The following is a 24,475-nucleotide window of genomic DNA, read 5'->3' on the forward strand; positions in this document are numbered from 1 at the left end:
TACCTAAGCCAAGATTTAAGAAGAGGTACCTGTGGTGTTATCTGTTGTTGTTAGATGCCGTTGAGTTGGTTCCTACTCTTACGTTGCCCAGTCCTGTACCAGCCTCACAATTGTTGTTTGAGTCCACTGTTGCGGTCACTGTCAGCCCATCTTGTTGAGGGTCTTCCTCTTTTTCTCTGGTCCTCCATTTTACCAAACATGATGTCCTTCCCCAGGGATTAGTTCTTCCTGATCACATGTCCAACATACGTGAAATGAAATCTCACCTTCTTTGCTTCTAAGAAGCATTCTGGCTGTATTTTGTGCAAGACCGTTTTGTTCTTCTAGCAGTCCTTGGCATACTCAATATTCTCTGCCCACATCATAATTCGAAGGCATCAATTGTTCTTTGGTCTTCCTTATTCATTGTCCAGCTTTCACATGCATATGAGGTGATTGAAAATACCATGGTTTGAAGCAGGTCCAACTTAGTCCTCAAAGTGACATCTTTGCTTTTTAACAAAAGAGGTCTTCCGTTGCCAATTTGCCCAATATGATACGTCATTTGATTTCTTGACTGCAGCTTCCATGGGCACCTTATTTATTAGGTGCTTAACCCAGGGGAATTGGTGAGACATCTCCAAATACGAAACCCTCTCCTGGAAGATTCATCTCATTTTATCCTCTCAACAAGCCTGAGTGGGTATACTCATTTTATAGACTAGGACACTGAGGTTCAGAGACTCTAGAACTTGCCCCAAATCAGATAGGCAAGTAAATGATAGAGAAAAATCTAGTGACCACATCCATCAGACTCACTCCAAACTAACTTCTTTTGGCACTGCCTCCTGTCTGTCTCAGTGTAGCCTTGGGCCTCAATGTTGTTGTTGTTGTTGTTGTTAAGTGCCTTCAAGTCAGTTCCAACTCAATGCAGGTCTAATAAATGAATGAGTAAATGAATGAATTTGCAGAGCCAAGCAGTTGTGAGAATAGATTTATGGTCCAGTTTGGGACTTTTTACTCCAGACTTCTAGGAACCCAACCGGCAGCACACTGCTTCTCCCAGTAGCCAATGTGAATGGGAGCCGTACATAGCAGACGGCAAACCTCTCTGTAGAGGGGCTTTGCCTTCCTTCCATCAAGAGGGGGTGTGTATTTTACCACCCCTTGAATTTGGGCTGTCCTTGTGGCTGGCTTTGGCCAATGGAATGTTGCAGCAGCAGTATTTTATAACTTCTAAGACTTGACCTTAAGAGACCTTGCTGCTTTTATTCCGCTATCCTTGACCTTGTCCTAAGACACCTCCCTTAGAGCAGGCAATAGGGCAGCTCAGAGCCTGGTCTCTGGCACCAGAATGCCTGCTTGAATTCTTGCTTCCTACATTTGCCACTTTGCGCAAGGTCCTCAACTTCTCTGTGCCTCCAGTTCCTCATCTGTAAAATGGGAGTGATAGTTGATGGAGATAGAGCACTTAGGATGCCCAGAACAGTGTCAGGCACAGAAGCACTGTATGTACACTTGCTGTTGTTATTAGTGCCATCAAGTCGGTTCCGACCCATAGCGACCCTGAACAGGGTTTCCAAGGCTGTAAATCTTTACGGGAGCAGAAAGCCTCATCTTTCTCCCGCAGAGCAGCTGGTAGTTTTGAACTGCTGACCTTGCAGTTTGCAGGCAGATTCGTAACCACTACACCACCAGAGCTCCTTATGTACGTGTTAGTCATTGTCATTATCATACATGAGCCTCTCTGGGAGCAAGCCTGCACCAGTGACTTGCAGTGCTTCTAAGCCAGTATTGTCCCAAAGGACCATTAAATGATGTCTAGCGCTGTGGGCTAATGCGTCAGACTGCAAAGTCGTTTGAACTGCAAGGTCGCTGGTTCAAGCTCACCAGCTGCTCCTCGCTATGGGTCGGAATCGACTCAGCGGCACTTAACAACAACAACAGAGACACTTTTGGTTGTCACAGCTGGGACGTCTAGTGGATTAAGCCCAAGGATGCTGTAAAGCATTATACAATGCACAGACCCTCCAAATAATTGTTGTTGTTGTTGTTAGGTGCCATCGAGTCATTACCAACCCATAGCAACCTTATGCATAGCAGAATGAAACATTGCCCGGTCCTGGGCCAACCTCACTACTGTTGCCACGCTTGAGTCCATCAATGCTGCCACTTGGCCAATCCATCTCGTTGGTCATCTTCTGACCCTCCACCTTACCAAACCACCCCAAATGCCAATCATGTTGAGGGTGAGAAAGCCTCTCTTTAGGGAGAGAGCATTAGTTTCTCCATTTATAAGGAAACTGAGGCATGGAAAGAGGAAGGCATTTGTTTCTGATCACAGGACTGAGAAATAGCAGCTCTGGGATTTATCCCACATTCACCTGCCCCCAAGGCTCCTCCATCCCTGGGAAGACCAGTCCAGGCAGAGGAGGGATGAGGAGGGGGCCTGGCAAGGGGGCCTGGAGAAGGCTGATAGGGAACCTTTGATTACATAAGACCACCTACTCCATATTTCCATGTGATTTTCCAAAGGTAGGCCCCACCCCAACTACATATATAAACAGACAAATACCCACCCAGCCTTTCTTCGGGCCTGTTGTCTTGATTGGAGCCTGGGGGGCTGTGTGGGGCCATGTCAGCGCCTGGGTTTTCTGGGACACATCAAGACACTACTGACACATGACTCCACCTGTCGCTCAGGCCCTGAGACCACCTGCCACCACCTGGTACTCGGCAGGTTGGAGTCGGTGGCAGGAGGGGTTCTGAATGCCTCATCGACTCCCCCCAACCCCAATCTCTTCTCTTGGCAGGGTGACAGGAAGTCCAGCCTTCCGTGCCACAGAATTAATCTTGCAGACACCCCACTCTGCCCCCACCCCTGCTTCCATTAACAGCTTAGAGGATTGTCTGTTCAGAGATTAGCTGGTGGGTGGACAGGGAATCTAGGGCCAGTGGAGGGGAGCAGCTGGGGCCCCTGTGGCTGACTGGGGGATGCTGCCATCATAAAGGGGGACATGTGTAAATAAAAGTGTGTGAGAACAGCTGTGAGTGTGCATGTGTGCAGTACATGTGTGAAATATGTTGTGGCAGGGAGTCAGGGGAACATCTCAGTAAGTGGACATGTGTGCATGTGTGAGTCCAGTTCCCGCTGACAAGCACTCACCACACTGCTGCTCTGTGCCCAGCTCCGGCCTAAGGACCACCAACAGATACAAGTCTGACACAGTCCAGGGTCGTGCATAGAGTGTCAGGGCTGACCTACAGCTGCGGAAACTAAGGCCTGAAGAGTGAGGTCCATTGTCCAAGGGAGTCACACTGTGGCAGATGCTACTATGTGTGTGACAGAGAGAGAGGGGGGATGTGTCGGCATATAAAAGTATGTGTGTGGGTGCACATGTGTGTTTGAAAGTGAGAGTGTATACTTGTGTGTGTATGTAAGTGTGTGGCTGCATTTGAGTTTCAGAATATGTGAGTGTGTATATGTTTGGGTGTATATGCATGTGGGTGTGTAAGAGTGAGAGTGCACATGTGTGTTTGAAAGTGAGCGTGAGTTCTTGTGTGCGTATATAAGTGGTGGTTGCATTAGAATGTGAGAGTATGTGAGTGTATATACATGTGGGTGTGTAAGAGGGAGTGCACATGTGTATTTAAAAGTGAACATGTGTACGTGTGTGTGTAAATGTGTGGTTGCATTAGAGTGTGAGAGTATGTGAGTGTGTGTCTATGTGTGAGTGTACATACATGTGTGTAAGAGTGTGAGTGCGCATGTGTGTTTAAAAGTGAGCGTGTGTACTTGTGTGCGTATGTGTGTGGTTGCAGTAGAGTTTAAGAGCATGTGAGTGTGTGTATATACGTGTGGGTGTGTAGGAGTGTGTGAGTGCGCATGGGTGTTTGAAAGTGAGTGTGTGCATGTGTTTGTATGTAAATGGTTGCATTTGAGTGTGTTTGTACCTGTGTGCATATGTGAATGTGTGTGTGTGAGCACACATGGGGGCGTGAGTGTGAGTGTGTACCTGTGTGTACATGTGAATTTGTGTGTGAGTACACATGGAGCTGTGTGAGTGTGAGTTTGTGTACCTGTGTGAGCATGTGAGTGTGTGAGTACACGTGGGGCGCTGTGTGTGTGTGTTAGTGAGTACACATGGGCGCTGTGTGTGTGTACCTGTGTACACATGTGAATGTGTGAGTACACGTGAGGCGCTGTGTGTGTGTGTTAGTGAGGCGCTGTGTGTGTGTGTTAGTGAGTACACATGGGCGCTGTGTGTGTGTAACTGTGTACACATGTGAATGTGTGAGTACACATGAGGCGCTGTGTGGGTGTGTATGTGAGTGAGTACATGTGGGGGCACTGTGTGTGTGTGTGTACCTGTGTACACATGTGAGTGTGAGTGTGTTCCTGTGTGCGCATGTGAATGTGTGAGAGTACACGTGAGGCGCTGTGTGTGTGTGAGAGAGAGTACACGTGAGGCGCTGTGTGGGTGTGAGAGAGTACACGTGAGGCACTGTGTGGGTGTGTGAGAGTACACGTGAGGCGTTGTGTGGGTGAGAGTACACGTGAGGCGCTGTGTGTGTGTGAGAGTACACGTGAGGTGCTGTGTGTGTGTGAGAGAGAGTACACGTGAGGCGCTGTGTGGGTGTGAGAGTACACGTGAGGCGCTGTGTGGGTGTGTTAGAGTACACGTGAGGCGCTGTGTGTGTGTGAGAGAGTACACGTGAGGCGCTGTGTGGGTATGTGAGAGTACACGTGAGGCGTTGTGTGGTTGTGTGTGTGAGAGTACACGTGAGGCGCTATGTGTGTGTGAGAGTACACGTGAGGCACTGTGTGGGTGTGTGAGAGTACACGTGAGGCGCTGTGTGGGTATGTGAGAGTACACGTGAGACGTTGTGTGTGTGTTTGTGTGTGAGTACACGTGAGGCGCTGTGTGGGTGGGTGGGTGAGAGTACATGTGAGGCGCTGTGTGTGTGTGTGTGAGTACATGTGAGGCGCTGTGTGTGTGTGTGTGTGTGTGTGAGTACACGTGAGGCGCTATGTGTGTGTGTGAGTACACGTGAGGCGCTATGTGGGTGTGTGTTGCCTGCTGAGCCCTGCCTCTCCTTGGGACCGTACCCGTGTCTATGATATCACCCACTCCCCTCCTGAACCTGACCCAGCGCTCACCAGATCCAAGCCTGCCTCAGCCCACGGAGCTTGTGGGGGCAGCCTTGGCTTCACCCCCTCCACTCACAGGTGTGATCCGGACAGCTGTGCCAGACCTGGACCGAGAGAGACAGGAGCGCTACGAGGTGGTGATTCAGGCCATGGACATGGCGGGCCAGCTGGGTGGCCTCTCAGGCTCCACCACCGTCACCATCGTGGTCACCGACGTCAATGACAACCCACCCCGCTTCCCGCAGAGTGAGTGAAGCCCCTGCTGAGGGAGGCCGCTGTCTATGTCTGTCCACTTAGGCCACCCAGTGATCCCCAGCACCTCGCCCCACTGGGCGGAGGCCACTGTTAGAAACTGTCTGTTCATCCTTCTAAGCCATCCTCTGGCCACCCGCCCAGTCTCACTTTAGATTCCCCACCAAAGAGGGACTTCCCATCTGTCTTGTCTGTCTGTCCACCCAAATCACCTACTTACCGCTTCGTGTTGTTAAGTGCCTTTGAGTAAGTTCCGACTCATAGCGACCTTGTGTAGGATTTCCAAGGAGTGGCTGGTGAGCTTGAACCACCAACCTTGAGGTTCACACCAACCTTGCAGTCCAGTGCCCCAATTATGCTTTTTGCAGAGGAAGAGCCAAAATGTGTCTGGTTTTCCATAATCCAAGTATCACGGTTACCTTCCCACCTTTCACCTGGCTTCCTGCTGACAGGGGGCCCCACCTGTCCAACCATCTGCCATCGCCCCCACTTCAGGCACAGCGAGCTACCACGTGCTCCTGACCCAAGCTTGGAGAACGGGGTCACGTAGGGATGACTAGAAGCTGCAGCCTCGTCCGCGCAGGGGGGGATCCCCACATTTGAGAGTGGAGACGCATTTCCCTCTGGCTCTGAGACAGCAAAGCAAGACTGTGCTCCTGAACAAAGGGCTTCTTCCACCCCTACTTCTCCTGGTGCAGCACAGGTGGGCTCTGAACTGACCCCACGCCTGCCCCCATGGGCCACAGCCAGCCCCTCGGTCCCAGACTGAGGCCCACCAATGCTGAGAGCCACCAGGTAAGCCTCTGGAGCTGGCAGAGACTGAATGCTGCAGGGAGCTGGGCTGATTCCTATCGGGGGAGTCATTACCCAAGGTCTGCTGCTCTCACATTAGGCCCTGCCACAGGGGACTGACCCCCTTGAGATAAGAGAATCCAATCCCCGAGCTGAGTGCACACAGCCTTGCAGACTTGAGCCTCAGTCCCGATAGAACAGGGTGGGCAGAGCCACCACCAATACCACATCCCCAAGCAGCCTGGCACAGAGCCAACTCATCACCAGCTCCTCTATCCCAGCCCCTACGTGCTGATGGGGAGACTCCAAAGCTCCATGCAGTGGGGTTTGGTCACACAGCCTCTTGCCCATTGTGCCAGATTTAAGTGCCAGCTCTGAGCTGGAAGGGGTAGACAGAACAGAGAGGAGGAGGCCAGGGCCCCAGGAAGACAGTGTTCTTTCTTTCATTCATTCAAAGAACGTATCATTTCTGTATTGTGAAATACAGCACACAAATAAACCAGTAGAAACAGTTGCCATTGAATCAATTATAACTCCAGGCAATTCTGTGTGTGCCAGAGTACAACTGGGCTCCGTAGGGCTTTTAATGGCTGATTGGTCTTTTAGAAGATTACCAGATCTTTACTCTGAGGCACCTTTGTTTGAGTGGATTCAAATGGCCAGCCTTTTGGTTAGTAGTCCAATGCTTAGCCATTTGTGCAACATAATTGTTGTTGTTGTTAGGTGTCATTGAGTCAGGAGTGACTCATAATGACCCTGCCTGGTCCTGTGCTACCCTCACAACCGTTGCTACGATTGAACCCATTGCTGCTGCCACTGTGCCAATCCATCTCATTGGGGGTCTTCCTCTTTTTCTCTGATCTTCCACTTTATTAATCAAGCACATAAATGTTGTTGTTGTTAAGTGCCTTTAAGTCAGTTCCGACCCATAGCAACCCCATATAGGGTTTCTGAGGAGTGGCTGGTGAGCTTGAACCACCGTCCTTGAAGTTCAAACGTCTTTGCAATTTGGCACATTAACCCACAGTGCCACACCAGGACTCCAAGCACAAACACATAAATGTTGTTGTTGTTATGTGCCATGGAGTCAGTTCCGACTCATAGCGACCCTGTACAGAGTTTCCGAGGCTATAAATCTTTACGGGAGCAGAAAGTCTCATCTTTCTCCCGCGGAACAGCTGGTAGTTTCGAACTGCTGACCTTGAGGTTTGCAGCCCGATTCATAACCACTACGCTACCAGAGCCCCTTAAACACATAAATAGAAGGGCGTAAAATACAAAAGTCCACTTAGATACACATCACCAAACATTGTCGTTTCATGTCACCTTCTTGTGAGCCTTATAGAAGTAGAATCATACACTATGAATTATTTCATCTCTTGTGTTTTTGTCTCTCAAACTGTGTTTTGAACATTCATCCTTGCCATTGTGGTGATATAGTTCCAAAAGATCAGCTGTTGAAACCCCTAGAGAGCAGTTCTCTTCTGACACACCTGGAGGATCGGCTGTGCAAAACCACTGTTGATGACACTGGGGTGATTTCAAGTGTGGTACTATTATGAAGAATACGGCTGTGAACATTTTTGTACATGTCTCTTAGTGCCTGTCTGCACACACATTTCTCTAGTATATACAGAGGAGAAGAATTGCTGTGCCCTTGGGGTATGCGTTATTTTACCAAATAAAGCCAAGTAAAACCATACTTTTTCCACTCTGAAAATGTGAATGTTCACTGCACTGTATCCCTGCCAGCACTTGGTATTGTCGCACTCTTTAATTTGTGTTGATCTGGTATGTGTATACACAGGTAACTCTTGTTCATTCTCATTCATTCACTCACAAGTCACTCACACATTTCATTTATGCGACAGTCTGGTGTTCTGCCAGGCGCTGAGGATGCCTGATGAATAAGACATGTCGTCACTGCCTTCCAGGCACTCAGACCCAACAGAGGGAGAGAATAAACAGAAAATGATAGTAAATGCAGTAATCCCTGCAGCGGGGAAAGCTTGGGAGCCCTGGGAGCACAAGAGCCCAGCCTAGAGGTCTAAGAAGGTTCCTGAGAGTCAGTAACATTCATCGAGACTAGAAGGCAGAGTGGGAATCAGCAATGTGAAGGCAGAAAAGAGAATGGGGAACAAGGAAGCAAGTGCTTAGTGAGAAAGAGCTTGTCATATTTGAAAAATTAACAAAAACTTCAGCCAGGCTGAAGCTAGAGTTGGGGGTGGATAGGGATGAAGCTGGAGAAGAAGAGGCTAGGCAGCCGGAATCTTATAGGGTAAGCCAAGAGGTTGGGTACCTTCATCCCAAAGGCAGTAGGGAGCTATAGAAGAGATGTAAGGAAGGGAGTGATGTGGTCCACTTGCATTGTAGAAAAAGCCCTCTGGTCACTGTGTGCTAATAGAATGGAGGTGGTCACTCCACAGAGGGACTAGTCTCAAAAAGCCACATCCAACTTCTCCCAGCAGCTGCTTCTCCTAGGCTGGCCCATCCATTAGCAATTCATCCTCACCTCACACTGGGAGGAGAGGTGCTTGTACCCCACGTGACCTCATGCCTCCTGGTTTCCCCTATTCCTCTTCCCTCTAGTCATGATTGCCATCTTGCCAGCCTTTCTTTGTGTGTGTGTGTGTTTTGTTCTTGTTGCCAGCCTTTCAACATGCCAGACATTGTACCTGCCCCAGGACCTTTGCACCTGCTGCCCCCTCCATCTGGTGTGCTCTTTCCCAAAGAGCTGCTTGACTTACTCCCTCAGACCTTTACAAAAATGTCTTCGTCCCCACGACGCCTTTGTTGATCACCTCTCAAGCTCCCATCAGTATTCCCCATACCCCTTCCCTGCTTTATTTTTCTTGTAAGTAGACGTCACCATTTGAAATACTGTGTGGTTTACTAAAGAGCCCTGGTGTGGCAATATAGGGTAAATACTGGACTGCTAACTGCGAGGTCAGTGGTTCCAATGTACCCATCACCCCTCAGAAGCCCTATATGGGGTCGCTATGAATCAACACGTACTCTGATGCCATTTAACAACAACAACAACATGGTTTACTAATGTGATGGTTTGTGTCTTTCTCTTGCCATTCAAAGGAAAGCACCAAGAAAGCTGGCAATGTTGTCCTTTGTTTACTGCTCTAACTCCAATGCCTAGAACTGTGCCAGGGACATCTTGATGTTAAGTGTCGCTGAGTTGATTCTGACCCCAGTGACCCTGTACAGGGTTTGTAAGGAGCAGCTAGCTGGTGGGTTTGAACTGCTGACTTTGTGATTCACAGTCCAGTGTTGATCCTACATCGCCACATTTGTTGTTGTTGTTGTTAATTGCCTTCGAGTCGGTTCCGACCCATAGCGACCCTGTACGGGGTTTCCGAGGGTGCTCAATAAATATGTTGTGGTAGAGGAATAAGTGCCATTAACATCAACAGCTTGTTAATTAAAAAAACATCAACAGGAAAATCAGTATGAAGCACCACATTTTAATATAGTGTGTTCTTTTCAAGTATGTGTTAGGCACTGCCCTAAGAATCCCCCATGCATCATCATCTAAGTTCATTGCTATTAACAACAGTGCTGTTAGAAAGTTTTTAATACGATGCTATCTATTGAAAGGAGTCCTAGTGTGGCGCTGTAGGATAAGCACTTGACTGCAAGGTCTATTTGAACTGCAAGGTCAGCGGTTCACACTTGCCAGCCACTCCTCAGAAACCCTATACAGGATCGCTATGAGTTGGAAATGACTTGACAGTACTTCATAACAACATCTATTGAAAATGAAACAGATCATTTAAACAAATGATGAGATGAATAAATAATGTAAACCAGCTGTTATAAAATGATCTGTGCTCTGCTTTAAGAAAGGCACTATTTTTAATCCCATTCTACAGATGAAGACAGTGAAGCTCAGGACTACATAGCTAGGATGGATTCCAGAACATTCATGTCTTTATCACAGCACTATTCTGTCCCCCTCATCAGGCAGACGGGGCAAGTGGAAGCCAAAGAATTACAGGGACCTTTCCAAGTCAATCAGCAAATAAACCCAGGATCTAAACTGGACCCTCCTAGGATCTCTGGAGTCCTGGTGTGGCACTGTAGGATAAGCACAGGACTGTTAGCCACATACAAGGTCAGTGGCTTTAAACCCACCAGCAACTCCTTGGAAACCCTCTATAGGGTCACTATGAGTCGGAATTGACTCAACGGCACTTAACAACAGGATCTTTGGTTACACAGGGGTTAAGTGCTTGACTGCTAACCACAAGGTTGGCTAATTCAGCTACATCCAGCAGTATATCACTGCTTCTGTAAAGAACAGCCTAGAAAACTCTATGGGCAGTTCTACTGTATCACACTGGGTCTCTGCGAGTCGAAACCGACTCAACAATATCTATCGACAGCAACAGAATAGGGCCCCTTCTTTGCACCCCCCTCCAACATTTCTACAGGGAGCCCCTGGCAAACACTGCCCTCCCTGGAGGCCCATCTGGAACTCTCTTCCCTTCCCGGAGCTGGTAGAGGGTGCCCACATTGTTCCTGGCCATGTCCCCCACAGAGATGTACCAGTTCAGCATCCAGGAGTCAGCTCCCATTGGCACAGCTGTGGGGCGAGTGAAGGCCGAGGACTCGGACGTGGGTGAGAATACCGACATGACATACCACATCAAGGAGGAGAGCAGAAGCGGCGGAGACGTGTTCAAGGTCACCACAGACAGTGACACTCAGGAAGCCATCATCGTGATACAGAAGGTGAGCTGCCCCGGGGGTGTGGGGGAGCTGAGGGCTGAGGGGACCCTCTGAGCAGCCAAATACCCCTGTCCCTCTCCATCTCCAGGCTTAGGTCTTCCAAACACCCAGAACCAACCTAGGCAAACACTAGTGGTATCTTTCTCATTTTACAAATGAGAGACAGACACAGAGAGGCTAAGTGATTTCTCCAAGGTTGCACAGCTAGTTGGCAGAACTGGGATTCAATCCAAGTTTGCATTTGTGCTACTTTTCTTGTTTTAATTATTGTTGAGAATGTGCACAGCAAAACATACACCAATTCAACAATTTCTACCTTTACAATAGATTTATCGTTTATTACATTCTTTGGATTATGCAGCTATTCTCACGCTCCTTTTCAGACTTGTTCCTCCCCTGAGACACACTCACTTCCCCCTAAGCTTCCTTTCTAACCTTACAAGTTGCTATTAACAATTTGATCCCATATAACAAGTTCTTAAAAAGAGTACAATGTTCACAGCAGACATTCTTTACTGGTTAAGCTAGCCTGTTGTTTGGTTTAAAAAAGGCTTCGGGGGATATTTTTGGTTTATGGTTTCAAGGTTAAAGATTATCTTTGGGCAGTAGTTTCAGGTGTTCTTCTGGTCTCAGTGGTTCTAGAATTCTGAATGCTTTGTGCTCTTAAAGACTATGGCGTAGTGACGAATCGGGCTGTGAACCTTAAGGTCAGCAGTTTGAAACTACCAGCCATTCCGCGGGAGAAAGATGACGCTTTCTGCTCCCGTAAAGATTTACAGGCTCGGAAACCCTGTACAGGGTCACTATGGGTTGGAACCAACTCGAAGGCACTCAACAACAACAACAATGTTCCCTCAAATCTATGCTAGGCCCTTCACGCTTAGGATCTCCTTTAATCCATATGCCTCCCACTAGAGGAAAGGTCATCGCCCTTATTTAGACAAATGAGTAACTAGAGTAAGGGCTTGCCTAAGATCACACCTGTAAGGGGCCGAGTCAGGATTTAAACCCAGGTTTGGTGACTATAAAGTTATTTCCTTCCTGAGTCTAACAGCATTTCTCATTCACTGACCAGTGCAGAAACCAGAAGCTAAATCTGAAAACTCAGGCATCCCTAGGGAAAGGGTTTGGAGGCCAGATGAAGAAGAAAAATTCCCATTTTCCAGAATTTGATCATGTGCTTGGCAACTCAGAGTTGAACAGCCCATAACGTGCTTGCATACCTCCAGGGATGGGGCACTCACTATCTGGCATTGCTCAACTCTTTTCCTCCCACTCAGTCAGAAATAGAAACATCTGCCATGTGCCAGGCACCCTTCACTCACTTTCTATGCCCTATAACAACCTCATATGAATGCGAAAGCTGAACAGTGAATAAGGAAGACCGTAGAAGAATTGATGCTTTTGAGTTACGGTGTTAGAGGAGAATATTGAAAGTGCCATGGGCTGCCAAACGAACCAATAGATCTGTTTTGGAAAAGTGCAGCCAGAGTGCTCCTTGGAAGCCAAGATGGCCAAACTTCGTCTCTCATACTTTGGACATATTGTCAGGAGGGACCAGTTGCTGGAGAAGGATATCATATTTGGTAAGGTCAGAGCAAAAGAGGAAGACCCCAACGAGATGGACTGGCCAAGTGGCAGCATCGATGGACTCAAGCGTGGCAACAGTAATGAGGTTGGCCCAGGAATGGGCAGTGTTTTGTTCTGCTGTGCATAAGGTCACTGTGGGTCGGTACCAACTCGATGGCACCTAACAACATAACAACCCTATGAGGCCTCTGAGCAACCAAATCCCCCTGCCCCTCTCCACCTCTAGGCTTAGGTCTTCTGAGCACCCAGGACCAATTGCTGTCTATTCTATAGATGAGAAACTTGAGGTCCTGAGAAGGTAAGTAACTTGCTCTCAGCTGTACATCCAGCAGAGCAGAGCAGGGATCTGGACCTAGGCTGTCTGGCTCCAGAATCCATCCACTTAAGTGCTCTGCTGTGTTCAATATTTGGATCTCCATTTATCCTTCCTGTAAAACAAACCCTTTTCTCAGATGGGGAAGTGGAGGCCCTGAGAGGCCCAGCATCACAAAGCATGTAGAGCCAGGCCTGGAAATTCCAACGCTGCTTCCCTGCAATGCGCCGCCTGGCCTCTCCCCTGCTCCAACGGCAGCGCCGGAGGTGTCCCTGTGCAGGCAGTGCTGGCTGGGGAGCAGAGCCCCTCCTTGATGGATGACCCAGCTCCACAGCCCATCGCTCACTCCCAGGCCAGGCCACTGCCTGCCTGCCTGCCTGCATCCCGATTGCCCAGGCAACAAGATGGAGGGTGGAGGCAGCTGCTGCCAGGAGCTGTGGGAGACACAGGGGTGGGGGTGGGTGAGTGGAAAGGGAAGGTTCCTACATAAAGGGCAGGGTGTTGAGGAAGGTCACTCTTGCCACTTAAATAGTTCCCACCACATGGAATGGAGGTGCATGCAGCTCCACCATCAGTATTCCCGATGGCTGAAAGACATCGTCTTCAGAAGGCCAGAGGCAACACACAGACATGGAGCTAATTCATCAGCGGATCACCCATTAGCAGGGCTGTTGAGAAGCGCAGCTCCTGCCTGGGTGTGGCCAGATCTCAGAGGAAAGCTCTAAGCACTAGCTAGCTGATTCAGGCTCAACTCACAGTTAAACTCACAGGATAAAAAATTGAACTGCAAGGTCGTTTTGAGCCACAAGGTCAGCGGTTCAAACTCATCAGCTACTCCTTGGAAACCCTATTACAGGGCTACTGTGAGTTGGAACCAATAATAACAACAACAATGTACAAGGGAAAAGAGCCCTGGTGTCACAATGGTTAAGCACTCAGCTGCTCACCCAAAGGTTGGTGGTTCAAACCCATTGCTATAAAGATTGCAACCTAGGAAGTTCTACTCTGACATCTAGTCTAGGGTCGCTATGAGTTAAGACCTTCCTAAACACCCACAGATAGGTGCCTGCTCTATGTGTTGTTGTTGTTGTTGTTATGTGCCATCGAGTCGGTTCCGACCCATAGCGACCCTGTATAGGGTTTCCGAGGGTGTAAATCTTTGTGTAGGGACCATGTTCTTCTCCAAACCCCAGTTCCTGTGTCCCCCACAACTCCTGGCAGCGGCTGCATCCACCCTCCATCCTGTTGCCTGGGAAGTGTTGTGTTTTATTGTGCACAAAGTCACTATGAGTTGGAACTGACTCAACAGCACCTAACAACATGTGTTAAAACCAAAAGCACTCAACAGTATGTAATGGGGGGAAGGGGGTTCTCTCGCATTGAATCCTCTCTAGGGAAAGGACTGGACCGCTAACCGATGGCCGGTAGTTCAAACCCACCAGCTAGCTGCTCCTTGGAAACTCATACAAGGTTGCTATGAGTCAGAACAGACTCAACGGCACACAGGAACAGCTCGACAACTGAGGCCCAGAGAGACTAAAGAGATTACCCATGATCACACAGCTAGTGGGTGGTGAAGTCAGGATTTGAACCCAACCAAGTTGGATAACATCATATCCAGTGCCCTTCTTTTCTTGGTTTAAGAGTGAGGTCCCCGGAGCCACACTACCTGGGTTCCGATCCGGTGTCTGCTAGTGACTAACTGCTAAGTGGTATTAGGTGACTTACTGAACTTCTCTGGGCCTCCGTTTCCTCCTCTATGAAGTGGTGTGGGAACAGTATAAGCCTGTAAGGCTTGTAAGACCATGTGAGTAGAGTTAAAGCCTGACACGTAGAGAGTGCTTTGTAAGAATTTGTGAAATAAATGAATGAAATGCCTCAGCATACGGTGCAGGAAGGTGGGAAGTCTAGGTGTTCAGACCCTGATTGGCTGTGTATCTCCCCTCAGGGTCTCAGTGTCCTTATTATGGTATGGATCTGATACTCTGGGTCATGGGGTGACCTTGGGCCAGTCTGGCCCTCTCTGGGGCCACCTCCCTAACTCCGAGAACAAGAGGGGCTTGGGATCAGGTGTCACTGTGGGAGCAGACTCCAACTCACTAACCTACCCTCTGTCCCTTGCCCCCTAGCGCCTGGACTTCGAGTCCCAGCCGGTGCACACCGTAGTCTTGGAAGCTCTCAACAAATTCGTGGATCCCCGATTTGCTGACCTGGGCACATTCCGCGACCAGGCCATCGTGCGTGTGGCCGTGACTGACGTGGACGAGCCCCCCGAGTTCCGGCCGCCCTCTGGCCTCCTGGAGGTGCAGGAGGACGCGCAGGTGGGCTCCCTGGTCGGCGTAGTGACGGCGCGGGACCCCGACGCCGCCAACCGGCCCGTCCGGTGAGACCCCTGCCCGGGGCCGACGCCTGCTGCCTGCTACCCCACCATCACCCACATACTGATTGTAGGGCGGAGGGGAAGGGGGCTTTCGGTAGGGAGGGGGGTTAGGGCTGTGGGGAGGGGCAGAGATAGAGAGACCAAGGAAACAGATGGTGTGAACAGCCCCTGAGAGACAGGGACACGGGGCTGACACAACACCAGACCCCGACCCTGTCTCCAATGCCCCCTTGTGTGGCCCATCCCACTGCCCATGGCTCCTAAAGGTACTTCTTCAGCTGCATTATCCACCACATCTCCACATGGAATGCGCTAGACACTCACACTAACATGTTCAGAGCTGAGCCCCTGATGTGTCCACCAAAAAAAAGCAAGCAAGCAAACCGCTACTTCTCCTTCAGTCATTCCCAGGTCCCTAATGACAGTACCATCCTAACAGGTGATCAGGTCCAAACTATGAAGACACGTCTTTATCTCACCCCACCACCACCCCACCACCAGCACCTACTGTGGAGGTGACTCCATCTCAGAGTCCCCCTGACTCAGGAAGACCTTGTGGGTGCCAGAGAACAACTGGACACCATAGGATTTTCAGTGGCTGGTTTTCTGGAAGAGGATGGCCAGTCTTTTCTTTCTAGGCACATCTGGGTGGACTCGAACTGTCAGCTGAGCACATGACCATTTGCACCACCCAGGAGTCTTTCTCTCACATCTCCTTTCAGACAGTTCATCAGCAAAGCTTGCCATGTCTACCTGAAAAACAGACCTGAAATCTGATCACTTCTCTCCACCTCCACAGCTGCCCCTCTGGTCCAAGGCACTATTTTCTTTCACCTGGACCTTCCTGGTCTCCTTGCTTCTGTCCTTGCTCCCACCCTCAATATAGAGTCAACATGTCAGTCAGAGCCTGACCCTGCTCTGTTCAAAGCGCTCAGAACAATGGCCCTCAGACCCTGCCTGTGATTTTTCAGCCTCCCCTTCATTCCTCTCCAGTTCTTTGTACCATCTGCTCCAGCCTCACTGCCGCCTCTCCCTACTCCAGACGGTCCACCTCTGGACCATTGCAGTGGCTGAGCACTCTCGTGAGAATGTACTCCCCTCACTTCCTCTACCCCTCACCTTCTCAGTGAGGCCTTTCCTAACCACCCCACCTTAACACCTCATATCCCCCCTTCTGGTATGCCACTATAGGATTAGCACCGGACTGTGAAACACAAAGTTGGCAGTTCAAACCCACCAGCTGCTCCTTGGAAACCCTATATAGGGTCGCTATGAGTCAAAACCGACTCGGTGGCACTTACCAACAGCAACATTTTACTTTTCTTTCATTGGCCTTGTTGCTATCTAATATGTTACCTACAGCCATGGGTTGGGTTGCACTTCAATGTAAAGAAGCCAAAAATCCTCACCACTGGACCAATAAATAGCATCAAGATAAATGGAAAAAATATTGAAGTTGTCAAAGACTTCATCTTGCACAGATCAATCATCAATACTCATAGAAGCAGCAGTCAAGAAATTAAACAACATATTGCCTTAGGCAAATCTGCTGCAGAAGACCTCTTTAAGGTGTTCAAGAGCAAAGATGTCAGTTTGACGACTAAGGTGCCTGTGACCCAAGCCATGGTATTTTCAGTAATCTCATATGCATGTAAAAGTTGGACAGTGAATAAGGAAGACCATAGAAGAACTGATAGATTTGAGTTATGGCGTTGGAGGAGAATATTAAAAGTACCATGGACTGCCAAAAGAAACCAATTTGTGTTGGAAGAAGTACAGCCAGAATGCACCTTAGAAGCCAGGGTGGCCAAACCTCATCTCTCATACTTCAAACATATTTCAAGAGGGACCAGTCCCTGGCGATGGATATCATGTTTGGTAAAGTGGAGGGTCAGAGAAAACAAGGAAGACCCCTCCCCAACTAGATAGATTGGCACAGTGGCAGTAGCAATGGTCTCAAACGCAATGATTATGAGGTTGGCACAGGACTGGGCAGTGTTTCATTCTGTTGTGCACAGGGTCACTATGAGTCAGTATCGACTTGATGGCACCTAATGATGACAGCCTACTTTTTAATTTGTTTCTTCCACTGAAACGTAAGCTCTGTGAGGGTAGGAGATTCATGTCTGTTTACAAATGCATCATCAGGGCCTAACCCTATGTCTCAGTCTGTGGACACTCATTCACTATGTGATGAGCGAATGAAATGCAGAAAAAGGAAGTCTCAAAAAGAGACAAAGAACCAGATGCCAGGGGGTGTCGAGAGGCCCACAGTGACACAAAGGGAAGTTGGACAGAAGGAAGCTGAAGGAAATGTGATGAGAGACCTAGAGACAGAGAAACCTCTCAGGCTTGGAGAGAAAGCTAGGAAGGGACAGAAAGACACAGGCAGAGGGCAAGACAGAGTGGGGGGGCTGTGGGCACCATCCCTGTGGTGGGGGAGGGAGCAAGTCCCTGACCAGTGTCCAGGATGGGCGGAGGAAAGAAGACAGATAGGTGATGGAAGAAGAGTTACAACAGGGACTGACTCGGAGGAGGCGACAGGGTCCCAGTAGTGGCCAGTGCTAGGTGGATGGGGAAGAGGGTCTGAGGGTTCCTGGTTGCCTCTCTCAAACCACGGCACATAGTCAATGAGCAGATCCTGAGCCAACTACGTGCTGTCCTGCGAAAGTACCCATGGACTCCCAGCGTGGGAAATACACCCAGAGGATATTGAACTGGGTGTGGTCAGCTGGGAACACTGTGTGGCCAAATGGTGGCAGAGGGGTGGTGGCTGCCACCCACTGAAGGAGATAGGGCAGGAAGGGAAGGCAACAGGACCCCAAAGACAGTGTGCAGAGCTCAGCCTTCACCCAGAAGGCCAGGAAGCCTTGGCTGCTCCCCCAGCCCCATCACTGCCACCTTCTTGCCATTATGTCTGAACTCCTTCATCTCTTTTTCACCCTGGCTGTCAGCCCCAGAGCTCTCCTGGGAGACCCAGAGCAGAGGGGGAGAAGGAGAAGGGGCAGAGATTGCCCACTGCACTCACTCCAGTATTGCTCTCCACCCCTCCTCAAACTCCTCTCTGCTGGCTCTCTCCCTCCCTGTAGCTTTTATCTGCACTCAAAGGACTAACTTTGAAACCTCCTTCTCACCTTCTTTCATCTCTCTCTGCTGGCCCTTCCCTACGGCTCCTCAGATGTGATGGTGGTGAGTTACTGAGGCAGGTCCAATTGAAAAGCACAAACATTTACCCAGCTCCTCCAGTGTGTCTTGCCTAGAACCAGGGAGATGACTCAGCCCAGGGCAGAGCCTGGGATTGGGAGGGCTCCCAGCATGCAGGGGCAGAAACATGGCTGTGGGAGAGCAGTGAGGAGTGAAGAGAGACAGAAGGGATCCTTGCCAGCCACATGGGCTGCCCAGAGCCCAGTTTACATACTGGCTCCCAGGTGCTAAGGGTCAATGACTCAGTCAGCAACTCTGTATTGAATCTGCCCACTCTGTCCCAGACAACAGGATAAGACACCGGTGCCTGCCCACGTGGAATGTGTACCTTTCCTGGGCAAATACAGACCATTTGCAAGTCAAAAATGGTTAAACCAGGCAATTCCAGATTCAGGCTTTAGAGAAGGTAAAACAGAAGACCAGGAGAAGGGGAGACTGGATCTGTAGGGAGCTATTGTCAATAGGATGGTCCAGGCAATGCCAACTGAACTGAGATCAGGATGATGATGAGAGAAGCAAGCATGCAAAGAAATGGGGAAAAGCATCCCAGGAGCAAAACCAGTGTGTGTCAAAATCCTGAGACAGGAATGCATGCCACATGTTCCTCATGAAACGTTGCATGACACACCTCGTGGGACACAGTGGGCACTTGGGAAATGCAGGAATGCTGCCTCACGTTTTTACCTTTACCACTTAGGAGATATTATACCCATTTTACAGATGAAGAAACAAAGGATCAGAGAAGGGAAGTAATTTGTCCAAGGTTACTCAGCTCGAAAGAGGAAGGACTGGGATTTAACCCATGCCAATCTGGCCCCCTGCCATCTTACCCCTGTTTTGTACTCTTTTTTGGTTAGCAAAGATCCCAGACCTGTATTGTGCTCTTCCCCTGTGCTCTTGGCACAGAAAAGAGTCAGAAATGGGCCCAGAGCCTCCAGTGAACTTATCCAGGTCTGAGGGGGCTTGGGCCTGAAACTTCCTCCAGGTGGTCTCTGAGAGAGGACAAAGGGAATGAGACTCGGACTCTGCAGAGGGCATGCCAGGTTGGAGTGATGGTGAGGGGTGGGGGTGGGGGCCAGGACAGAATTATGGGACCTAGAGGGCAAGTTCAGGAACAGGGAGATGAGTTGGTTGAGCTCCTTTCAGGGGTGGTAGGGAGCTGATGACAGGCTGTGAAGGACCTTGAATGCCAGAACTTTCTCCTGCAGGTAATGGGAAGTCTCGGAAAGCTGTGGAAGGAAGGAGGAGGGTGCTCATGTGGCCCTGTCTCTGGATTAGGCAGCCTTGCATATAAACTGCCCACTTATCAGCTGCAGCGTATTCCTACAGCCCTTTGCCCTTTGTGAGTCTCCTTTGAGAATCATCAAAAATAGCAAAACCTGGGCTAGACCACAGGGTACTCCATGGGTTTTGCAATCGGGCAAACCAGAATTCAAATCCCAATTCAGCTGTAGAACTTTGGGCATTCCCTCCAAGGTTTGGTTTCCCCATCTCTAAAATGGGCCTTAGTCATTTATTTTTAAAATATGTATTAAATGCCCATGTTGTACCAGATGTATCTATGTGCCGTGCTCCCGGGGTGGGGGTGGGAGGACTTGTGCTCAGCAACTAGAAGTCCCTCAGGAAGTAGTTATTAGTGTCTCTGTTAGTGGTCTGAAGGCCTGATTCTCCCCTTCATTCAACAACCAATACTGGCCACATAGAATGTGCAGGCGTTGTGTGTGGGCATTTGATCACTCAACCACACGCCTCAAAGGGAGTGGGGAAAGAAAGGCAGACAAAGTTTTTATCCCAATGGGATGGATGCACCCTCTCCCTTGGGGGATCCTCCCCACTAGCAGCTTGGGCAGTGTGGAGAGGGCGCTGTGTCTCGCTGGCATGTTTATGGCCATGAGTCCCCACACCCATGAGCTTGCAGCCTTTCATAGTTTTGTCTGTGTGCATTATATATGAACACATTCACATAGGAAAAACATATGTATGCCCAAACCAAGGAACAGTGCTCATCTATTCCCCCACACTAGCCTTGGAGACAGACTCCACTGAGTCAGCCTTCTGTGCTGTTGGGGCACATGGGAACTTAGGCAATAACACCTAGCTAGGCTGAGGAGCTCTGGTAGCGTAGTGGTTACGAATCAGGCTGCGAACCTTAAGGTCAGTGGTTCGAAACTACCAGCCGCTCCGCGGGAGAAAGATGAGGCTTTCTACTCCCGTAAGGATTTACACCCTCGGAAACCCTGTACAGGGTCGCTATGGGTCGGCTCCGACTCGAAGGCACTTAACAACAACAACAGGCTGAGGACTCTGGTGTCACTTTGGGCACTGGACCAACCTAGGCTGGGAACTTGGCTTTGCTATTTAATAGTTTTGTAACCCATCATAAAACACCTAAGTCTCAGCTTCTTCATCTATAAAATGGGACTGGTGACCATACCTGGGAAGATTTGAGGAGTTGATGCAGTCCTGGACAAAGTATTTAAATAAGAACGGACACATCTACCACATGGCATGTGCTTCATGGGTAGACAGACACTTACCATCATCCTAACCACCTTGTGAGGAAGGAAACTGAAACACAGAGACACTGAGTGACTCACCCAAGGTCACACAGCCAGGTTACATGCACACAGGTGCACACACACTACACCAGCTGACATGTACCCCAAATCTCCCATTTGGTTCTAACACGCGCAAGCACTCAGGTTCTCCTGCCTGCCATCTAGGTCCTGGTTGACCGAGTGGGGAGCAGAATGTTGAGATCTGAGCAGAACCTTCCGGACCCACTGCTACCTCCATTGTCCTCCACCACTGACTGCCCCAGGGTCCACACGTGCCACCCACCTCCAGACATGCAGCCATACACTGGGCTGAGGAGGCTCCTGCGTATCCCTTGCCCCAACACTTCTGATACCACCAGCTCCCATGTTTTCCTGGAACTCAGTTAAGCATCTTATATACATTTAAGCCCCTGACAACCTTGCCAGTTTGGATTACCATCTTTATTTTACTGAAAATGAAAATTCAAAGATGTAAGTGACTTGCATGGAGTCAACATGGGCCTGGATCCAGACCCGGAGCTGAACGACTGCCTCTTGAGCCTCTGTTCTTCCAACTGCAAAGCACATACACACACGTACACCACTCACTACTCAAGTGGAACTCATATACTTCTCCACCCACAACATAGACCAGACACACAAGTCATGGTGCACACGCCCTCATACACACACACACACACACACACACACACATTTGTTGAGCCACATCACTGTCATGCCTCCTTCCCACTGCCGGCTGGCTCCCTGAGCTGGAACAAAGCACCTGGGCTCAGCCAGCCACGCTGACCCTCAGCCCCCAGTCTTTAGCTGGTTAATGGTGGGTCCCCTCGCCCCCACCCCATGGCCTTGAGAACAGCTGCCTCTGCATAGATTCCACCCCCTTCCCTTCCAGAAGGGAACAAAAGAGAAAAACTGGGAGGAGGAGAGGGAGTAAGGTCTGACTGGAGAAGGGAGGAGAAGCAGGGAGAAGGAGGTTGGTCCACATCCTCCCACAAAACAGGCTGGGGAGCCGGGGCTGAGTCATGCCCCTGGCCCTCTCCTAGACTCTCTCCTCCCATCTCAAATCAGGAGGAGGTCTTTGGTGTTCATTCCAGCAGAGCTGACACTCAGCACCTAGTCATTGGAACCCAAACATCCTGATAGCATCAGACTGGGGCAAAGGGAACTAAGGTTCCATGCATTCAGCTTTAGAAGGTTCAACAAGCTGGAGAGAACCAAATTTGGTTTTGTTGCTGTTATTGTTGTAAAGTGCCGTCGAGTCGGTTCCGACCCATAGTGACCCTATATAGGATTTCCTAGAAGTGGCTGGTGAGCTTGAACTGCTGACCTTGAGGTTCAAACTGACTTCACAGTCCAGCTCGTTAACCCACAGCGCCGCACCAGGACTCCGGCTACGCATCTTAATTCTATCACCAAGTCTCTGCAACCTCCGGCAGGGTCATGTTAGTCCCTATGGCGCCTTTGTGCAAATAGCTCCCCTTTTGGGAACCATTCCAACTCATAGGAACCCCATGTAACAGGGTAGAACTCCCCTATAGATAATAATAGTGTGGTTTGGATGCACGTTTACAGAGCAAATTGGTTTTCCCTTCAACAATTCATACTGTGGCTTGGCAAGCAGAACACTGGCTGGACTTAACCCTCACTCCTTCCCTCAGCCTGGTACCTTGTGCAAGAGACAACCTACACAACTGTACTCAGCAACCCTCCCTGGACTTCAGTTCTTCATGTACAAAATGGGGTGATCTGTCTCCTTTGCCACTGTGTCCTCAGGGCCTAGCTCAGAGCAGCACAAAGTGACATTCCAGTCATGTTGAGGATGTAAAGGAGGGCTAGGGGAAAGCAGTCTACAAACTGTTAAGTGCTGGGGGAGGGGAGGGATTCTCATCCTGGGTCTGGACTGCCCCTCACCCATGTCAGTAGGACCCACACTGGTCATGGGTAAGATGGGCCTAGCAGTTGAGGGACAGGAAGGAGCATTAAACTGGGGACTCCAGCCTGGCTTATACTACCTACTACACGTGTACTCAGAGTGTTCTACAGTTTGCCAGATGCTTACATCTTCCCTACAGCAGTAAATATGGAGAGAGTAAGAGCTGTCGTCTATACCCAGTATCAGGAACTGGTGTCTCAGTGGTTAAAGGGCTTGGTGACTAACTAAAAGGCTGGTGGTTTGAAACCACTCAGTAGTCCAGCAGGAGAAATGGCCTGGCAGCCTGCTCCTGTGAAGATTTTGTTGTTGTTATGTGCCGTGGAGTTGGTTCCAACTCATAGCGATCCTGTACAGGGTTTCTGAGGCTGTAAATCTTTATGGGAGCAGAAAGCCTCATCTTTCTTCCGTGGAACAGCTGGTAGTTTCGAACTGCTGACCTTGCGGCTCGCAGCCCGATTCGTAACCACTATGCTACCAGAGCTCAGCCTATGAGATCTTCCCGAGCAGTTCTATCCTGTAGGGCCACCAGGCATCAGAATCGACTCAACAGCTCACAACAGCCACCCACCTACTTGTTGTTGTTAGGTGCCATCGAGTTGGTACCGACTCATAGCGACCCTATGTATAACAGAACAAAACACTGCCCGGTCCTGGACCAACCTCCCAATTGTTGTCATGCTTGAGCCCATTGATGCTGCCACTTTGCCAGTCCATCACCCTGCAGTGTGAGATAAATATGAATCACCTTTTCCAGATGAGCTAATGAAGGCCAAAGAGGTCAAGGTCATGCATAAGGGCAGAACCAGAATTCAAACCCAGCTCTGCTCTGTGATCTGTACAATCCCATCAGAAATCATTACTCTCATTCAACAGAAAAGGCAACTGAGGCCAAAAGAGTTTTGGCAATGCAGCTAAGGCCCTAATGAAGGGACATCTCAGGGCTTTGGGCCCCAGCTGGCAAGGTTTCTGGGGTCCTCGCTTCCCTGAGCCTCAGTTTCCCACTCCAGGAGATGGGGGAAGGGTCCCTGGGGTCCAGTCTGTGGCTCTGGCTCAGCCTCGCCCCATCAGGTTGCTTTGTCCTCCTGGCACAATGAGCCCTTGCTTGGCATTAGAAATTTTTGTCCAGTGTGCTGCCTGGCCTCACCCCCGCCTGCATTATCAGAGCCGGGAAGCAGCAGCCGGTGCTGGCGGGGCCTCTCTGGGCCGCCGCCGCCTGAGACATGTGTTGGACACGGGCCTTTCATGCCTGGAGCTGCCACACAAAGGCCCAGGAAGAAGGCGGAACAAAGAGCTTTTTCACGCGGCAACTGAAAAGCCACAGATTAGCTTGTGCGTGCTGCGCAGGCCGGGTGGGGCCAGCGGCCAACCTTCATGCCCCTCACCACTGGAACTCGCTTGTCTGTGGCCCTGCTCTGAAACAGCCGCAGGATGCCTTCTACCCCAGAATCAACGGCCTCTCCCCTGCTCAGAATCCCTCCTTGGCTCCCTAGTACACCTCAAACACCTAAATTCTGAGCATGTTCTGATTTCTAACCTCTCACCTCCCAGTACAAGTAATCCTGCACTCTTAGCCATTGCC

At 49.8% G+C, this 24,475-nt stretch overlaps 1 protein-coding gene across 1 annotated transcript in view; it reads left to right on the top strand.

Annotated features, from left to right (window-relative positions):
• CDH22 (cadherin 22, type 2) overlaps positions 1 to 24,475 on the top strand; it is an 84,419-nt gene that overhangs the window by 33,102 nt on the left and 26,842 nt on the right. Inside the window, exons 4-6 of the mRNA XM_006839229.1 lie at positions 5,210 to 5,377; positions 10,728 to 10,921; positions 14,951 to 15,204. Of these exons, the coding sequence (XP_006839292.1) occupies positions 5,210 to 5,377; positions 10,728 to 10,921; positions 14,951 to 15,204 (616 nt within the window). The remainder of the gene's footprint in view (positions 1 to 5,209; positions 5,378 to 10,727; positions 10,922 to 14,950; positions 15,205 to 24,475) is intronic.

Source organism: Chrysochloris asiatica, unplaced genomic scaffold (genome assembly GCF_000296735.1).
Source record: "Chrysochloris asiatica unplaced genomic scaffold, ChrAsi1.0 scaffold00023, whole genome shotgun sequence".
Lineage (NCBI taxonomy): Eukaryota > Metazoa > Chordata > Mammalia > Afrosoricida > Chrysochloridae > Chrysochloris > Chrysochloris asiatica.